General features: G+C 38.9%; 1 protein-coding gene across 1 annotated transcript in view; it reads left to right on the top strand.

Moving 5' to 3' along the window:
* The window catches only part of HYDIN (HYDIN axonemal central pair apparatus protein), a 6,673,197-nt gene that overhangs the window by 5,556,608 nt on the left and 1,098,713 nt on the right, over window positions 1–17,876 (top strand). The window contains exon 67 of the mRNA XM_044079523.1: window positions 2,358–2,470. Within this exon, the coding sequence (XP_043935458.1) occupies window positions 2,358–2,470 (113 nt within the window). The remainder of the gene's footprint in view (window positions 1–2,357; window positions 2,471–17,876) is intronic.

Consider the following 17,876-nt stretch of genomic DNA (forward strand, 5'->3'; position numbering starts at 1 on the left):
TGTTTCTTTTTCTTTTATTTCTACCCTATTTTTAAACTCCACTCCTACTAACTAGCTAGAACTTCTCAAAAAATTTCTATCTTCCCTAATAACTCTTGAATAATTTCCACTACCCATTCCTTAAATTTCTGTCTTTTTAACAGGTGGGGAAGTGCCAGTACCTCATTTGTACTTTATCACCCTGCATTTGCATCCTAGTTGTTACTGATGCATGATCTGAAATAGTTATTGGATGTATGTTGAAGCTTTCAGTTAAACGTTCATGTTCCTGTGAAATATAATTTTTCTCTAATGTAGCCCAGTTATTGTACATTGGGAAATAATATGTAAATTCTCTCTAGGTTCCTACCACTGAATTCACATTTTCCCTACCACATATTTTGATAAAGTTCTTCAGAAATATACAGTATTTTGTTAGATTTTCCCTTCTGTATACCCCAGATACATCCTCACTGTTGCAAGTCAAGTTTCAGTCCCCAGCTATAAGTAATACTCCCTGCTGAAAGCTTACTTTTTTCTCACAAAATTTTCTTAAGCACCATAATAGCAGTTTTACGTGGAATATAAATACATGCCAGTGTAACCTTCCTCCCTTGCCAGTAGCCACTTACTACCCCTAAATCTACCTTTACTGTATTTTTTTCTTTTTCTATCACTATTGGAGCTCCTCTAGCAATTGGTATAAATACTCTCCATTTCTTTTTTCCCTGATATTCTGCTGAATATCCCTCCTGAAATCTCATCTTTATCAAATTCACATGCTCATTTTCCAAATGTGTGTCCTGTAACATTGCTATTTGCAGTCTGTATTTCTTAATATAGTTCAGTGCTCTTACCTTTTTTCTATACCTGTGAGGCCATTCAATCTCAAAAATAATATGTTTAGTGTAGCCATTATGATAAGAAGTTATTATTTCCACCTATTACATATGGTAACTTTTTTAAATGTCTGTTTCCAGCTTTTGTGTTACATGCACCAGCTAATGTTTGGCAAAGTGATCCTTTATACAGTTGTTTCTCATCATCTCCATTTGAACCTATGTTACATTTTACAAGACTGTTTTACTGAAAACCATCAAAAACACACACACACACACATATGCAAGAGAACACTCCCAGAACCTTTTAAAGTAAAACAAACACACAAAAGTATGTACATCTTCAAATAATTAAGTTTAACCCACCTGATAGGAAAACTTGTCCCAAATCAGTAACTGCACGCATGGGCATAAACTAGCCTAATATTCAGGTTATCCATGTTAAAGTGCATGTTTCAGCTTGTGCCCCTACATAGCCTAATTGCTGGCTGTTCTTGTCTCATCTTTATTCCCCTCCCAAATGTGAAAAACAGTTTACATGCTTTCAGAAAACATTAACTTTTAACGTTAAGAAAAAGTGCACTGCCTGTCTTAAAATAAAACAAAATTATTGCATTGTTCTAGTAAACGCATTAACACTTTTAGCTGCAAGAAAAACTGCTATCTCTTATTCACTTCCAATAATTTCAAACTTTATTGCTTACTGAGTTGCTTGTTATTGTACCTTTTAACTTTGTTTCTCTCAGTAAACAATGTCTAGACTTCTCAACTTTATTGCCTTCACCTTAAGCCAGCTTGCTTCCATGGAAACATAAGAACAGAATGTACTAACATTGAACATTTATTTGCTAAAGAAAACAGTCTCTCATTAAGACAAAAAAAAAACATGCTTAACCAAAAAACTGTCATTAGATTAAGCCAAGGGCATAAATCTGGACTTTCACATATGCAAAAATAAAAGAAAACATATCAACTCTACATATTCTATACTCCTGGATCCTGGATTTGCTCCCGTGCATTCAGCACATCGGGCAATGAGTGCCCTTCAGCACTCTTTGCTTCCATAGCAAGTGCAGGTTCTACAGGACTGGGTTGCTAGCCCCTACCCAACCCTCCTCAGAGGGTGCACCACACACTCCCACTGACACATTCACACTTAGGGCCAGTTTAGAGTATCCAGTCCACCTACTGCTTGTCTTTGTTATGTGGGAGGAAACCAGAACATAGTATATTGCATTATATTATATTATATTATATTATATTATATTAAATCTATACCCAACCCCAAGATTATAGCCAATTAACTCAGACGTGTAAAGTTTCAATAATAGAGTAATGCATTGCAAGAAATCGAAAATGCATTTTCCTATACAAAAAAAAAATCATGGTGAGTAACACAGAAAGTTATGATACATTTCTGAAGAACACAGTTTCTTAGAATCTCACAGATGGGGGGTTAGTTAGGTTGAAAGACTGGTTAACAGAAAAACAAAATGAGAAAATAAAAGTCAGTTTCTTGTCTTTTGTTTTGTTGTCCAGGTTTACTATGTCAAATAACGGGAATGTGCAGCTAGAATATTCCTGGCAGCTAGTGATGGAGGGATATGGCAAAGCAGTTAGTTTTGTTGAAGGACAAAGTCAGTATCAAGAAGGTAAGTGGAAAGCAAAACCATTTTACAGTATTCTACATACAACCCCAATAAGGTTTCTAGAGCTACATAGAAAACTATTGTGGCTCAGAGAGCAGTACCAAAATGATGTGATAGGATTTAAGCATTAAATCTGTGACCAGTTCATGTCTTAATGACATGTGCAATTACTGTGACTTTTGTTATGACAGAATTGTTTAGTTTTATACACTCTACTTATCTGCATTTTTAAGCTATGCACTGCCATATGCCATATTTTAATTTATGGTATTTGTTTTCGCATTGGTTCTTACACACTTTCTAATTTTTTGCTCGATGTTTTCACTTATTTTTTTTGATAACCATTTTTGAATAGCACCCTCCAAAAATGTTGCCTCATGATGGGCAATCTGTTTTTTGAGAGTATGAAAACTGCACTGTATACAGCAAAAACAAGTTGTGTATAATTAACCATAATGCTTTTGGTTCCGACTATAGCAACAGTTGTTTACCTGCCTTAAATGATTATATTTTATGAATCAATGGAAAATCAAAGTTAAAAGATAGCAAGAACCTTCCTCATCTAAGTCAGTCATTCCTAATTCTCGTCACAGAAGTGAGAAGACATACCTATTACCTCAACCCATGAAAAGATACGAAACAGTTTTATAAGACAAAGCCCTTTTTTAGATTGATAGGATTTTTGTGCACATCAAGAGTTGTGCTTTTGAAATTAGATGTACAGTCGTGGCTATATATCTGTTTTTTACTACTTGGACATTTATATTGGTTTTAATTGCCCCCACCCCAGTGCTGCATATGATGGCATAGTTGGTAACAATAAAGTAGAATGCACTGTAAATACTGTAGGTTATTTTTTATCTATGTATTTATTTATTTGTGTTGCTAACTGGGTACGTGGGATGGTTAAATATACTTTTCAACCACAACCTGGCCATAAACCAGTCAAAAGAAAGTATATAGATTTGGGAAACTTGCAAGCAATATTGACAGTTGACTGAATACACACAATAATCTCATACACAATTAAAGTAAGCTTTATATACAAAGCAGTGTAGTAAATAATGTCTACAAAACATAAGTCAATATATGCATATCATACAACTACAATCATCTGAAGCAGATGAATAGACTCATTCAATGCTAGAGGCATCAGAACAACTGAAAGTTCTTATAAACACTGGTTGAAAAGTGTTTATTAAGCTATCCAACATCCCAGAAACAGAGTCATCTGTATTGCTGAATTAAATGAGATAACTTTTTAAAAAGTGTTATATTGCCAAGAGCAGAAATGTAATATCGGAGATTGTTCCAAGAGGCAGGACAAGCCTGCTGCAGGAGTTTTCACAAGTAGCCAATTAAAACTGGTGTTTGAGTAATTAGGATCTGTAAGGCATGATTGCACTTGATCCATGTTGTTGTTGTTGTTGTTGTTGTGTCTTTCAGCTTTTCCCGGTTAGGGGTCGCCACAGTGAAACTCTGGTCCGCTAATGAATGGCAGTAGATTTTTACGTGCTGAGTTGTCAGCCCTGACGCACAACCTTTAATGAAGGTATGCCCATTCATGCATGTCTCCACACAGAAGATGCTCTAGCTGAGAATTGAACAGGACAACGTCTTACTGTGAGGCGGGCATGTATTTCGTTAAAATGGTAAGGATATCCCATCCAACAGCTAATCATAAACAACATTAGTTTGCTCTGTAATCCACACCACCACTTTAACAAATGATGGACTTGCAATCTCCTTATACTTTCCTGTAATATCTGTTAGCATTGCTTGTATCTCCATCATTTAAAAAAGTAGATCAGCATGAGAAATATAGTTAGCATGATTCTTTTATACAGAATGCCAAGGATGCATGGAAAAATGCATACATAGGAAAACTGGAAAAAGCAAAATGAAAAATTCTTCAAAAGATAAATACTAAATGAGGGTACTGGTTATTGAAACAGGCGAAAAACACACAAACAGATGCATAATAGTACATCACCACTGGGAATCCTGCAGTTTGCTGGAATACAATCCACTGATGTGTTTTTCACTGAATTCAGTGTAACTTCCTTTTACTTGTATCTTATCAGACCCATTTTTGAATATAACACACCTTTTAGCATATATTTATCTAAGCATATCACGCAGGTGAGAATTCAGAAATTTGTAGCTAAAAAGATCAGTGGCTACAAAAACTTAGTTATCAGGAAAGACTGGCAGCCATTTCTCTGTGCTCAGTCTCTTACAGACTCTTCCGTGGAGATCTGTGTCTAGCCTTTAGGCCATGAAAGATCCAACCCTGTTTAACCTCCTATTCTTTTGTGGAACCACTGCTGTCTCAGTACTCCACTAAAGGAACTAGACCTTCATCAGCAGATAAATAAGGCATATTGGTGTGACAGATTCATATTCCAACATATCCCCCACCTCTGGAATAAACTTCCAGTACATGTCAAGCAGAATAGCATCCTTTCCACCTTCAAGATAGACCTAGATAATTGGATGGGTAGCCTTAAATTCTTCCCAGGTCTATCTTGTCTTGCCCTCCCTCAAGCTAGAGGAAAGATTTGAATAGGGTTTCTTGGCTAGGCTTGGAATGATTTGCAGACTGATTGCTTAGTACTTACCTCTGAACCTAAAAGATGACATCAGTGGTGTGCATTCCATTGGTAGGTCCCAGTGCTTACATAAGTAAAGAGGAATGAAGAATTTGCTCTTTTTAGTAACAATCCCATCTGTCAGTATGTCATTCTGTTATATCATAGTGTTAGTGAAGGAGAACAAAGGGTTCATTACTTTCACTTACATTGCAGTCTGCTGATTTGCCTTCTAATGGTAGATCACAGTGTAAGTGAAGGTGGACAGGGGGATCATTCCTTTCCATCTCTGTTGTTTATAAGCACTGATAATGTTTGACCAACATCAGGTGACAGTAGGGTAAGGGAATTTGTCCTTTTCCTCACTGTTGTGCAGTTTCAGAGTTAGTATATTTATAGTTGTGTGGGTGGTGCAGCCCTGAAAAAACACTTGCTTTGCATGTTCTGGACTTTCGTATTTTACATCAAAGTCAGTGGTTTCTGTCCAATGTATTGACTGTTTGTGTTAGCTTATACTGATGATTCAGTATTGACTTCCTTCACCAGAGAAAGCAAAAGGGACATCTGCGGATACGTCTACATTATTCCACCTTAGAGCATATCACAGATGCTGGAAGAAGTGAAGATGGTAAGTAGTACCTGAAAATGTGTCCCACTTGTGGCCCTCATTGTACTGGACTACCCAGGAAAATATTGCTGTTTTAGCCACTGCAGACCTAATAATATTTACATCCAGTGCTGTATCCATCTTTGCACTAATTTATTTCCCCTCTACCAGGATATTTGAAAGACCTTTGTGGCAATTTAGTGCAGTGGTAGTCTCCAAACAGCCTACCACTGTTGTTGTGCTACCAGTGCTTGCTGCCTCCCGTGATTTTTGTTCCCAACCTTGTGTCAACTAACACAGGTCCTGCACATGCCTACTTTAGTTACAGTTAAACTATTTGACTCCAAGGCATGGGTATGTGCTAGAACTGGAGACTTCTTCCTTTGCCTGTGAAAGCTGCTGTGATGGCTTAGGCTGCCCCACCATGTGTCTTCTAATTACCCATCTTTAGTGAAGGGTACCCCCTTCTTGTGCAGTTGTGACCTCCTAGCTAGATAAATGACACTCCCTCCCTGTCTCGTCAGAGCTGTTACACTCCTGATCAGCCAGCCAGACTGCAATGGCCTCAGGCAGAGTACTGAATGCTTGCTCCTTCTCATAAAGCTTTGTTAGCTTTCCAGAAGAAGGGACTAGACAGCCATTTACTTACCTTTAATATTTTTTTTTCTGATAATCTGCCTGCCTTTCTATGTACTGAGATTCCTTCTGTACTCTTCAGGAGTCACTTTAAAGCATTCAAATTAACATTTAAAATGTTGTCAAAATTCAAGTAATCAGCATCATATTAACTTTGAAACTGCTTTCATTTGTTTTACCCATGAACAGAGAAGATAAAACCCTCATCCACTGTCTTTGTCAGTTTCAGTTTGATTATGCTCTCGGTCACATGCTTAAATAAAAAAGCTATACCTGTCTTTATATTGTGAACAGACAGCTTGAGTGAAGTCTGGTATCCCACCTGTGACCCAGAGGGTGGCAGGACTAACAAGAAACAGAGTACAGAAGTTTAGTCCAGATAAAATCACTTTAGCTAGCAGATCTAGAAGACAGACACTCTCTTTCTGTCTCTATCTCTCTGAAACCTTCCCTGTGGGAGGAATAAAGATGCCTTGGAAGTTTCAAATAGTTTATTCAGTTAAGTAGGTAGATGGATGAGTGCTCTTAGAACACAGGGTTAGCATCTCTGTCTGTCTCTTTCTCTCCCTTGTGTTTGCAGCTGCTTCTTTCTTTCAGATGCTTTTATCCCTAGATGTTTTATCTCTGGGTCTAATCCCTCTAATGGCAACTGGATTTTAAGGTCATCTGTGGATGGTTCACACTGTCCTTTTTCTGTGTTGTACTCCCACAGCACCTGCTATAGGAGTAACAGCCTACGGTACAAAGTGTAGTTTATTTTAGTATGTTCATTATTTTCTGCTGCACTAGCCTAACTCTGTTTGGGTTATATCCTCCTCAGTGTCACATGTCTCGTGTATTCAAATGAGACAGTGAGGCTGGGTATATGTTCAAGTAATTTATTATACATACACACATCAGAAGCCGTAACTTGTATATATACTTCATATGCTTACTGGCTGTCCAGTTACTTCTAACACACACATGTGCATCTCCATTTAAGTTTACATTCACATTGACTGACTACACAAGATCTTGCATGTGCTCATTAACTTATATGCATGTGCTGTCTAGCTACAGTGGCTGACTAGGTTGAGTATACACACTGATCTACATCTTCCTTCTTTAAAAGAGAACTGCACCCACAGACTCAAAAACATGCTTATTTCATCATGGTTTGGTATGTCCTACATTTTAACATCACTCTGGGACTATTTACAGGTTTTTAAATAATTTTATATGTAATTTCTGAGTCTGATAACAAGGGGTCTAGCATGTTGAAGTGATCCTGATTGTTTAGGCTACGTCTAGGTATCCCACAATACAGTGCTTGTCTGTAAAAAAATTACATTATGCAGGCTTCTTTTTTCCTAAAGCTCCTGTCACTGCATTGATTTTACATGTATACACTGCTGACTTTCACTCAGTTAATTTTAAGTAACATTTCATGCCATTCAATGACTACTTAAAACCCAAACAGTCAAATACCACAGAATAGAGTATCAAAGTGCTTTTTACTGCTGCTTCTTTTTAGAATGCCTAAATTGCAGTCTTTGTGAAGCCTGAATTGTACTACTTCGACTCATCTCCCATCCCCATTCACACGTAATGTCCCTAGAGGTCAAAGTTCTAAGGGTAATTTGAACTGTTACCTACTGTGATTGACAGCTCACAGCATGAGATTTGACTCATGTACTGTTTCCTTGTTTTAGCCTTTACTTTTCTGTATGGGTAGGGGAAGAACCAGGGAGCTGTGACATCACAGCATGCGTGGGTTTTTAGGACGGTCATGGTGATGTCAGTATGGGGAGGGAATTAGCCAGAAAACTCCCTGAGTTCGTTGGCTTTGATAACATCAATAAATTGGAGACTGCAACAAGCTTTTCCAGGGCAGGATAAAAGTTTTTTGAAAGTGAAACCACCACAGTACAGTAAGCTACTATTCTAGTGGAGACAAACAGTTGATTTAAAATATTTTAAATGCTGTATTTTTATTTATTCATAACAGGGACTGTAAAGAGGGAGAAAAAGGACAGAGAAGTTGAGCATTTAATAATAGAATCCCATTGTTGTCCTTTAAATTTGTTTGACATTGCAAAATACAAGAACAAAGGCATATTTAAGAGTTAGACATTATTTCAACATTTCAACAAAACATAACTAATTTCAAGTCCAAGTTGCTGTGTATTTAGGATTGGGTTTGCAAATTTTACCAAATCTGATTACATAGAAATTCTGACTGGATTTAGCAACAGGGACAGTCTCTGGGGATTCATTCAGTACTGGAACATCTGGGTTTAAATCACAGTTGTTTGAAGAAAGCACACTGTCCTTTTGAATTCAAACGATTGACAAGTCACTCTGGAAATTAGAGTAATTGGCAAGGCAATCTGCTGTGGTACTGGTTCTGATACAGGTAACACATGTACGTATATGATTCCTTCTGTAATCCATTCCTTCAGATTGTATGATGTAAGATCTTGGTTCCTGATAAATGTCCTTCACAATTCCTACATAGGTTCATAGGTTGGTGAGATACATCCCAAATGGGGCATTGTACTCAATCATTGGCCTGATAAGAGAAGGGTGAAACCCTTCATGATATAAGGTGGGCAATATAGAAGGTTCCTAACCACTTTGGCAATGTGAGTGTCAAATGAGAGGTTACTGTCAACCTGGGTCCCTAGGTCCCTGATTACCTGAAGGATGTTTGTCCGCTGGGAGTATCAATTATGGCGCAGTTTGCAGTCATCTGTGAACTTTGTCAGCCACAATCCTCCATCTTGTGATATGGGGGTTTACATAAGCTGGTGAGTTTGTCTATGATGCCCGAGATCCATGTCTCTTAGGTCCCCAATGTCTTTGTTATATGTTCCATAATGATCCTCTTCCATAGCTTTGCAGACCAGTGATTAAACAGCCTTATGTGTGGTTTTTTTTAGTTCTTGAGGAGTTCATGCACACAGCCCCGGGACACCATCCGTCCCATTGATGCTGTCACCTGGGCATCTGAGCTGAGGTTAGGATTCTACTGTCTGGAGGCTACACTTTGGGAGGGGAGGGGGGGAAGAAATTTGCACTGGAACCTGTCTGCCAGAATGTTGGCAATGAATGTCAGGTTCAGTGTGTATTTTGTGTCATTTTGGACTAACTTGAGCATATCTGGGAGTTTCCACCCAGGTTTCTAACATAGCTAAAGAAGGCCTTGTGATTGTTTTTGTGTCTTTTTTTTTTTTTTCTCAAAGTTGGCCTTGGATGATTTTTATGATGATCGTAGTTTTTGCTAGTACTGATCAGAGATGCCTATTTTGCTCGTCATGTAGGTAGCTCCCTCCTCTGTGTGTAAAGTTTGTTTATGCTGGGGTCCACCAGACTGTTGAGGATTTCACTTCCAGTCTAAGAAGTGTGAAGTTTGCTTTGAGAAGTTCTTCACTGTGGTCTTTCATTTTGTTGTGGATCAGGTCTCTAGTATATTCCTCTTGTGGGAAATGGTGACTGTTGTTCCATTGCATTTGAGTTTATAATTCCCAGGAACCTTTGGGCTAGGTGTTGGGGCTTGGAGTAATGTTCCAGTCTATATGTTGGGTAGTTGAGTCTCCCCAAATGATGGTATTGGGTAGTTTTCTGCATTGAGCAGCATTACCCTTAGTTTTTTTCCACTTGTGTTTTCTAGGAGGTAGGTTTGTCATTTGAGCCTACCTTTCTGTTTCAGTCTGTGAGCGGGACGCCAGTGTGTCTGACTTATGGAGTCACCTATTACAAGTGTGTCTGGCAAGTATGTTGTTGTGTGTGTTCTTGTTTTAGTTCTAGTTATTGTGGAGACTGGGTTTGTGGTGTGTGTGGTTACCTTCCCCTTCCCTGACTGGTCTTGCTACTGAATTGAGAGAGCTCAGCCTCCAGTTTGGCTATATAGTTGCATCTCTAGCATATATTTGTATTTAATGGACAACAGGAATTACACACCCACCCCCAGAACACAGCAATGCCTGTATACTGGTCTAAACTAGTCGAGAAAGGCGGAAAACAAGTTACACAGGCTAGCACACACTTAGTGGCAGGCAGCAGCCCTGATTAAATTAAACAACAAAACAAGCAAACTTTCGATTAAAGATTTTTGGATGTTTGCATTTTCACAACTTCTTCTTGTAGCAATAGTCGAAGGGATTTACTGTTTTTTATCACTGAACAACTTCTGTGACTGATGTTTTCTTGGAAGTTGAGCCTTGACCACTCTGTTGTTCTTTGCGTTTGGTATTAACAATTGTTTGCTGATTGGAAGGGTTGTTTGTGTTAGTCTGGACATCGGTCTTTGAGCAGGTAAACCAAGCAAGCTGTCTTGAGGAATGTTTCTGAGATTAGGTAAGTTAAGGAAAACATCGATACCATCTCTTTTGGATGTCTCCAACAAATGCTTTGCACTCTGAACTGCACATTCAGCTAAACCATTGGCTTATGGATATTCAGGACTACTGGTAACATGAACAAAGTTCCAAGACTCAGCAAATTTCTTCAATTGATAACTAGTAAACTGTGCACCATTGTCCGACATAACTTTGTGTGGACTACCATGGATAGAACAATTTCTCTTCAATTTTGTAATGACTGTGCTGGAAGTCAAGTTAGGAAGTAGGTCAGTTTCAAACCAATTTGAATAAGACCAAGTAATGTTGACCATTCCATTTGAAAATATCTGTAGCAACCGTCGACCATGGTAGCTGAAGCAGTTCTTTGTGTTGATGCGGTTTGGTGCTGTTACAAATTGAAGATACTAATGTTTCCTTCTCTATATCTTTGGATATCGAAGGCCAAAATCCAATGCCTTTAGCCCTTCTTTTGTTTGAATCAGTATCTGCGTCACCATGATGCAAAGTTCTGATCTATTCCTGTTGTAATGCTTTAGGAATTACCACTTTTGGACCTTTCATGATGATTCCATTTTCCATCAAGATGAGCTCGTCTTTACAAGGACAATATTGCTGAATGTCAAGTGGTAAACTGGTCTGTCATGTTGGCCATCCTTGACTGATAACATTTTTTGATTCTTGACAATTGGGTCTGAACCTGTGTGATTTCTTAGTTCATTAAGCCTTGATGATGAAAAATTTCTGACATTCATGACTTCAAAGTCTACTGTTTTATTTTCATGCTGCTCTGTTGTTTGTCTGGGTGTGAGCGACAAAGCATTAGCAAGGTATAAATATTTGCCTTTTGTATAGACCATATCAAAATTATACTTTTGCAAGTTTAACATCATGTGTTGCAATCGAGCTGGGGCTGTATGCATTGGCTTTTTCAATATTGTCACTAGTGGTTGGTGATCAGTCTCTATTTAGATAGGTCTTCCTTAAATGTAATCATTGAACTTCGAACAAGCAAACACTACTGCCAAAAGTTATTTTGCTATTTGTGCATAATGCATCTCTGAGTTAAAGTTGTTTACGCATAAGTAACTGGTATGCCTTCTTAAAGACAAGCTGCACCAAGGTCATACCTTCAAGCATCACAAAAAGAGTTACAGGTTTATGAACATCATAATAGCTCAGTGTGGGCGGACTGGCAGTTTCCTTCTTCAGAATATCAAATGCTCTTTGGTGTTGTTCCAACCAGGACCAGTTTACATTTTTGTGTGTCAGCTCACATAGTGGTGCAGAAAGCTCACTCAAGTCTGGGATGAAATTTCCTAAATATTTGATCATACCTAGAAAATGTAAAGATGGGACATTCTCTGGAGCTGGCATTTCAACAATTTCTGTTTGCTTAGATGGATCTGGTTGTAAGCTATTATTGATAAATAAATGTCCCACATATGCAACTTCTTTCAGTTTGAATTTACATTTCTGAGGATTCATTTTAAGATTTACTTCACGTGCATGGTCTAGAATATCCCTGAGATTTCTATCATCTTCACTATTGCCTCCAGCAGTAATGTCGTCCACTATAATAGCATATGGATAACCAGCAAATATTTGTTCCCTGGCACGTTGAAAGACTTCACTGACAGAATTGATTCCAAGTGGCATTCTTAAAAATCTGTCTACCAAATGGTGTACTGAATTTGGTTAACAATGAAGATTTGCGATCCAGTGAAATTTGCCAAAAACAGCTTTTTGCGTCTAAGACTGAAAAAAAACAATGGAATTTGGCATGAGAGTGGCTACCTTTTCTACTGTACACATTGGATGATGACGCTTAAGTGCTTTGTTTAAATGTTGGATCAATACATATTCAAATATCATCTGAGCTTTTCTTATGAGCTACGACAATGGAGTATACCCATTCAGTCAGTTCTTCTACTGGAGTAAGGATGCCTAAATTCACCATTTTGTCTAGTTTTGCTTTTACTTTACTTTGCATTGCTACTGGAATCTTCTGTGCTCTTCTAACAACTGGACTTAGTTCATGGTTTAACTTCATGGAATATGTGACTGAAAATTTACCAACCTCATCTTTGAAAATATCAGCATATTCACTAAAAGTACTCTGTGTAAAACTATCATTGCTCATACTTATATGGTGAACCTCTTTATTAAATTAAATCAGTCCCATTGTCAGATTGTCTTTGAGGCCTAACAGTGACTGCACGTGCCTTTTGTGTTTCAGTAATCCTGATATTCAGTCTTCAATCCCTAAAAAAGCAGATAGATGTCAGTCTAACAAGTATTTGATCTGATGTTGTTATTTTCATTCATTCCTCAACAAATGGGTCTTGGATCTAACCCAGCAGTTTTTTTTTAAATTCTTGGATCTGACTCTTGAGCTCCTCCTTTTAATCCATAATACCCCTTATCACTAAATTATCTCAGATCTCATTTGCCGTTCTAAAAATTCAGTTGGGATTGCATTCTCTCAAGCTCTGGGGTGCCTTTGATAGGTTTTGAAAGTTAAAGAAGTAGAGTTTATCTCTTTTTCTTTTTAGTAAATTACTTCTTTAGATAACCCTTCCTCTGTTTACCCCTTTCAGTAGTTTTTCATATTGTTTTTCTCTACCTTTTTAAGGGTATTTCTTTCTTTTTTTACCATAGGTTGGTATTGGACTTTCCTTTCTTTATCTTACTTTCCAAGGAAATCTTTGTTACCATTGTTGATAAACTTTCCTTCTATCTTAACAAAAAAAAAAAAAATATATATATATATATATATATATATATATATATATATATATATATATATGTACATGTTTATCAGTCTCACTGCTGCAGTAGGCTTTAGCTATTTGGGTTGGATTACTGTAGGTTATTCATCTTGGGAGGAGGTGAAAACAAGAGGAGTATGTTCCTAGCAAAGCTTATTCCGGAGCTGGGGAAGGAATCTAGTATGCAAAGCTTTGTAAAAGTATTTACAGAAGACCAAGTAACTGCCTCTAAAATGCTTGGAGTCTACCCCTTTCCAATATGCCATTTAAGAAGACAAGGCTGTAGTAGAAAGTGCTTTGATTCTGCCTGGAACAGATTTGCCATGATGAAAATAACAAAAAGCAATAGCAAGGAACTACCATCTTGAAATAGTCTGTGTTGACATAGGTTAACCTTTCTTTTTCTGATCACACACACAAATAGTTGTTCAGCTTTCCTAAAGGACTTTGTTCTGTCAAGGTAACATCAGAGTTGCCAGGGTATATCCAGAGTATGGAGAATCCTTTCTCCCTTATATATATATATCCCTTTTGGATAGAAAAGAGGGAGACTGATGGCTTTTTTCAATGTAGACTATGAAACAGCTTCTGGCATGAATGTGATCTTTGTTCTTAAAGTAACCCTGTCTCTATGGAAAACTAAATAGGGTTCACCCATCATGAAAGCTTGTAACTCAGATACTCTTCCTGAAGAAATCAAAGCAACAAGTAACAATGTGCCTTCATTTTTATCCCCTAAAAACTGTTCCCAAACAACATCTGAAGCATATGTTTCCACCTGGATTCAGACAAATCTGTTCTCTCCACCACAACAGTTCCTTCCTCACAAAAAACAGAACTGGAATCTGAAATTTCAGAGGGTGAGAATGTTGGCTCCATAATAACCATTTAATTGTTCTCATGTTCAACCTGGTAAAAAGAGTCATGGGAATCCTGGATGCTATGAACCCTAGAATCCAAAGATACTCTCTGGCTGAAGTCTGAGACTGATTTGATCCTGGCCCTGGATTAGGAATGCTTTTTGCAGGGAAGAATCTAGAAGGCATCCTAGAATTGCAACCCCATCAAAAGAAATTAAGGAGGATTTTTGACTGTGGATCTGAAAGCCTTGGTTGATGCTTTGTGGAGGCATAGTCTTCCACATGAAGGGTAAAGGGGAGTTTTCCCTGCAGAAAATGCTTTTTTATACTGTTGTATGTAGTTTATTTAACCATTTAATAGGCAATTGTGGGATGAGCTATGTGGTTTTGAAGAAATATGCTAGTTCCCAAAATTTAAAATATCAGCCTGTACCAATGAAGCTGTGCCTAATATAACCAGAAAAGGTAAACTGTAACCCAGTAAAATGTTTTTTTTTTTTTTTTACTTGATATAACATTACATATCAAAAGGAACCAATACCTTTGATTACACAGAATTCATATATAGGAAAATAGTTGTGTTGAAATACCTGCCCACTCTCAGTGTGGTATATGTAAACACTGTGCACCATGGATTAAGGTTTATATGCCATAGAATGGCACTTTGTCATTCACAGTATACCTTACACAATGAAGCAAAAGATGGAGCATGGTCTTGCTCCATTGTGCATAAGTAGGACCCTAGCGCCTAACTGCTATACAAATTAACCACTCCCACCCTCCTGTCCCGATCATATACAATTCACAAAGTCCGCAGCAGTGGAATACTGGTGGTCCCAACACGGTAACCCATAGGAAAGCAATGACATACTACATAATGTTGCTGCAGTTGTCAGTACATTGATTTCCCCTACCCTGCCAGTATGTTGTTGGCATTACGATAACTTACTATGAATTCCATTGCACTGCAGTAAGGTAGGTTAAATATGAACGCTACGCCTTTCCTTGTAGCTGTATATAACTACTTGGTAAAGCATACTGTAAAAAGACAAGATGACTTATTTCAGCATGATATGTAGTATTATGAGGAAACATAGTGCTGCTAGGCATCCATATAATCATAAGTGGGGGACTGTCTTCCATTTTTTTTATAAAAGTATAGTTTGTCTGTCTAGGAATTTATGTCTAGGAAAAGGTAAACATGCTTGTGTGGGTGACAAGTGAAATACAGAAATCACTACATATCTTTTCTCTTCTGCTTAGAGGAAGAACTCAGCATTCAGGCTTGTATAATTTGTTCATCTTTCACACCTGCGACCTTTAGAATCAGGAAAACTCTAATTTTACTTTATTTAAAAACCAGAAAATGAAAGTATGTACCATTAGTATCATGGACCAGGATTTTAGCTTCTCTGACCTTCAGCTCTGAGCTTCAAGTTTCTTCTCCAGCCTCTGTCTGGTCTTGGCCTTCAGATGGCAGCTTTGCTGTGGCCATCTAGGAGCCCTCGAGACATTCCCTCAGCCCCTCTAGCATTGCCCTTTGTGAAGCTGCTAAGAGCCTAGAGGGTAGCACGTTAAATGTCCGCCTCAGGCAAGGGAGAACCACGTCTTATTCCCTGTCAGAGCCATGTGGAGGGGTCAGATTCCTAGGGGAGGGGGATATCTACATATCTGAGTGCTCCTTTTTAACAGATATTCCCAGGAAAAGGAAGCACAATCCATCCCAGAGTCCCCTACAGCCAAAGAAGCTAAAGATGATTGGTTTGGATTTACTAAGGGATTGTTCATAGGTGTGTACTAGGCAAATGGCCCTGGGGCCTTTACAAGCCTAGCCATAGGATTACCCTGGCATAGTGCCACCTGACCTTAGTTCCCAGTGCCTCTGTCGAGTAGAGCCATAGGTTCATAGGTTGGTACTAGGCTATCAGCCCTAGGGCCTATACAAGCCTAGCCATAACAATTCCCTGGCTATTTCTTCCCACACTATTTACTTCCCTGGACCCCTGTCTAGCTGGGCAACTGACGTGGTCCCCGGGGTGAATTTCCTTTCTCCCATCCAATTGTCAAGGTTCCTTTTGAAGAGGGCCAAGGAGGCGCTCTGCTTGACATGTATGGGCAGTCCATTCCAGAGTCTGGGGAGTCCCTGGGTCAGGAATCTATCCCTCCAGCATGTTTTGTTTATTGTGATGACAAGGCTTAGATCCCTGGAGCATGTGGCTCTGAGGGATTGGGATTTCTTTAAGTGTAGCATATCCAGCAGCTCTGGGTTTGACATGGTACACTTACACTGGAGTTATCCCCGGGGTGAATTTTCTGTTTCCCATCCACTCATAAAGATTTCCCTTGAAGAGGGTTAGCGAGGTGCTCTGCTTGACATGTATGGGAAGGCTATTCCATAGCATGGTCAGTCTCTGGGTTATGAACCTGTCCCTCTAGCATGTTCTGTTAATTGTTGTAATGGGGTTGAGGTCTCTGGAGCGTGTGGTGGGATTGGGATTTCTTTAGATGTAGCATTTCTAACAGAGCTGGGTCAGACATGGCTTTATAAGTCGAGCAGAAATCGCCTCTAAGTAGGCAAAATGAGATAGAGAATAGTTGGTGTTTTTTGAGTCTGTCCATATAAGACAAGTGTTTAAGGCCTAGGATCCTCTTTGTGAGGTACTTTTGTGGCCTCTCCAGTTGTTGCAGGTATCTAGTGAGGTACATGCCAAATGGGGCGTTGTACTCATTGATTGGCCCAATGAGGGAAGAGTAGAGGGAGACAATAACCTCTTTCTTCCTGGATGCAAAACCCTTAGTAATGAGATGTTCCACATAGAAGGACTTTCTGACCACAGTGGCAATGTGGTGATCAAAAGAGAGGTTGCTGTCAACCTGTGTTCCCAGATCTCTTAAAACACCTTCTGTGTTCAGTGGACTACCATCAATGTGGTAATTCATGGGAACTGGATTTTTCCCAAAGGGGATGATGACACATTTTTTGACATTGAGCTTAAGGCCATGGTTCGGACACCAGTTGTTTGTTTCAGTGAGGCCATTCTGTAGGATGCCAATATCACTTGGGGAGTTAATAATAGCTCCCAACATGCAATCGTCTGCGAACTTTGTCAGCCAGGATCCTTTCGTATTGGCCTGGACTTCAGAGAAGTAGATACCAAACAGGGAGGACCCAGGACCGAACCCTGTGGGACTCCACTCATGACTAGTCTGCAGTTATTTTCACACTGTGGGTTCTATCTGTGAGCCAGTTTGCAACCCACCTAGTGACATAGGGGTTGATGCTTAGCTTAGTGAGTTTTTCTATGATTCCTGAGTGGGGAATGGTATCAAAAGCCTTGGCCAGATCAAGGTAGGCTGTATGAACCACACTGCCTTCATCCACAGCTCTGGTGACTGACTTAAAGAAGTCGACCAAGTTTAGCAGGCATGATCTACCTTGCACAAAACCATACAGTGTGGGATCCAGAGTTTCGAGAGTCCCTATATCCTTGTTTATTAGGTCCATAATGATGCGTTCCATAGCTTTGCATATCAGACTCATCAGGCTAACGGAGAGATATTTGCCAAGGTCTGTAGTCACTCCTCCTTTGTGGAGAGGGATGAC

Source organism: Protopterus annectens, chromosome 8.part0 (genome assembly GCF_019279795.1).
Source record: "Protopterus annectens isolate FY-2018-M chromosome 8.part0, PAN1.0, whole genome shotgun sequence".
NCBI classification, from domain to species: domain Eukaryota; kingdom Metazoa; phylum Chordata; order Ceratodontiformes; family Protopteridae; genus Protopterus; species Protopterus annectens.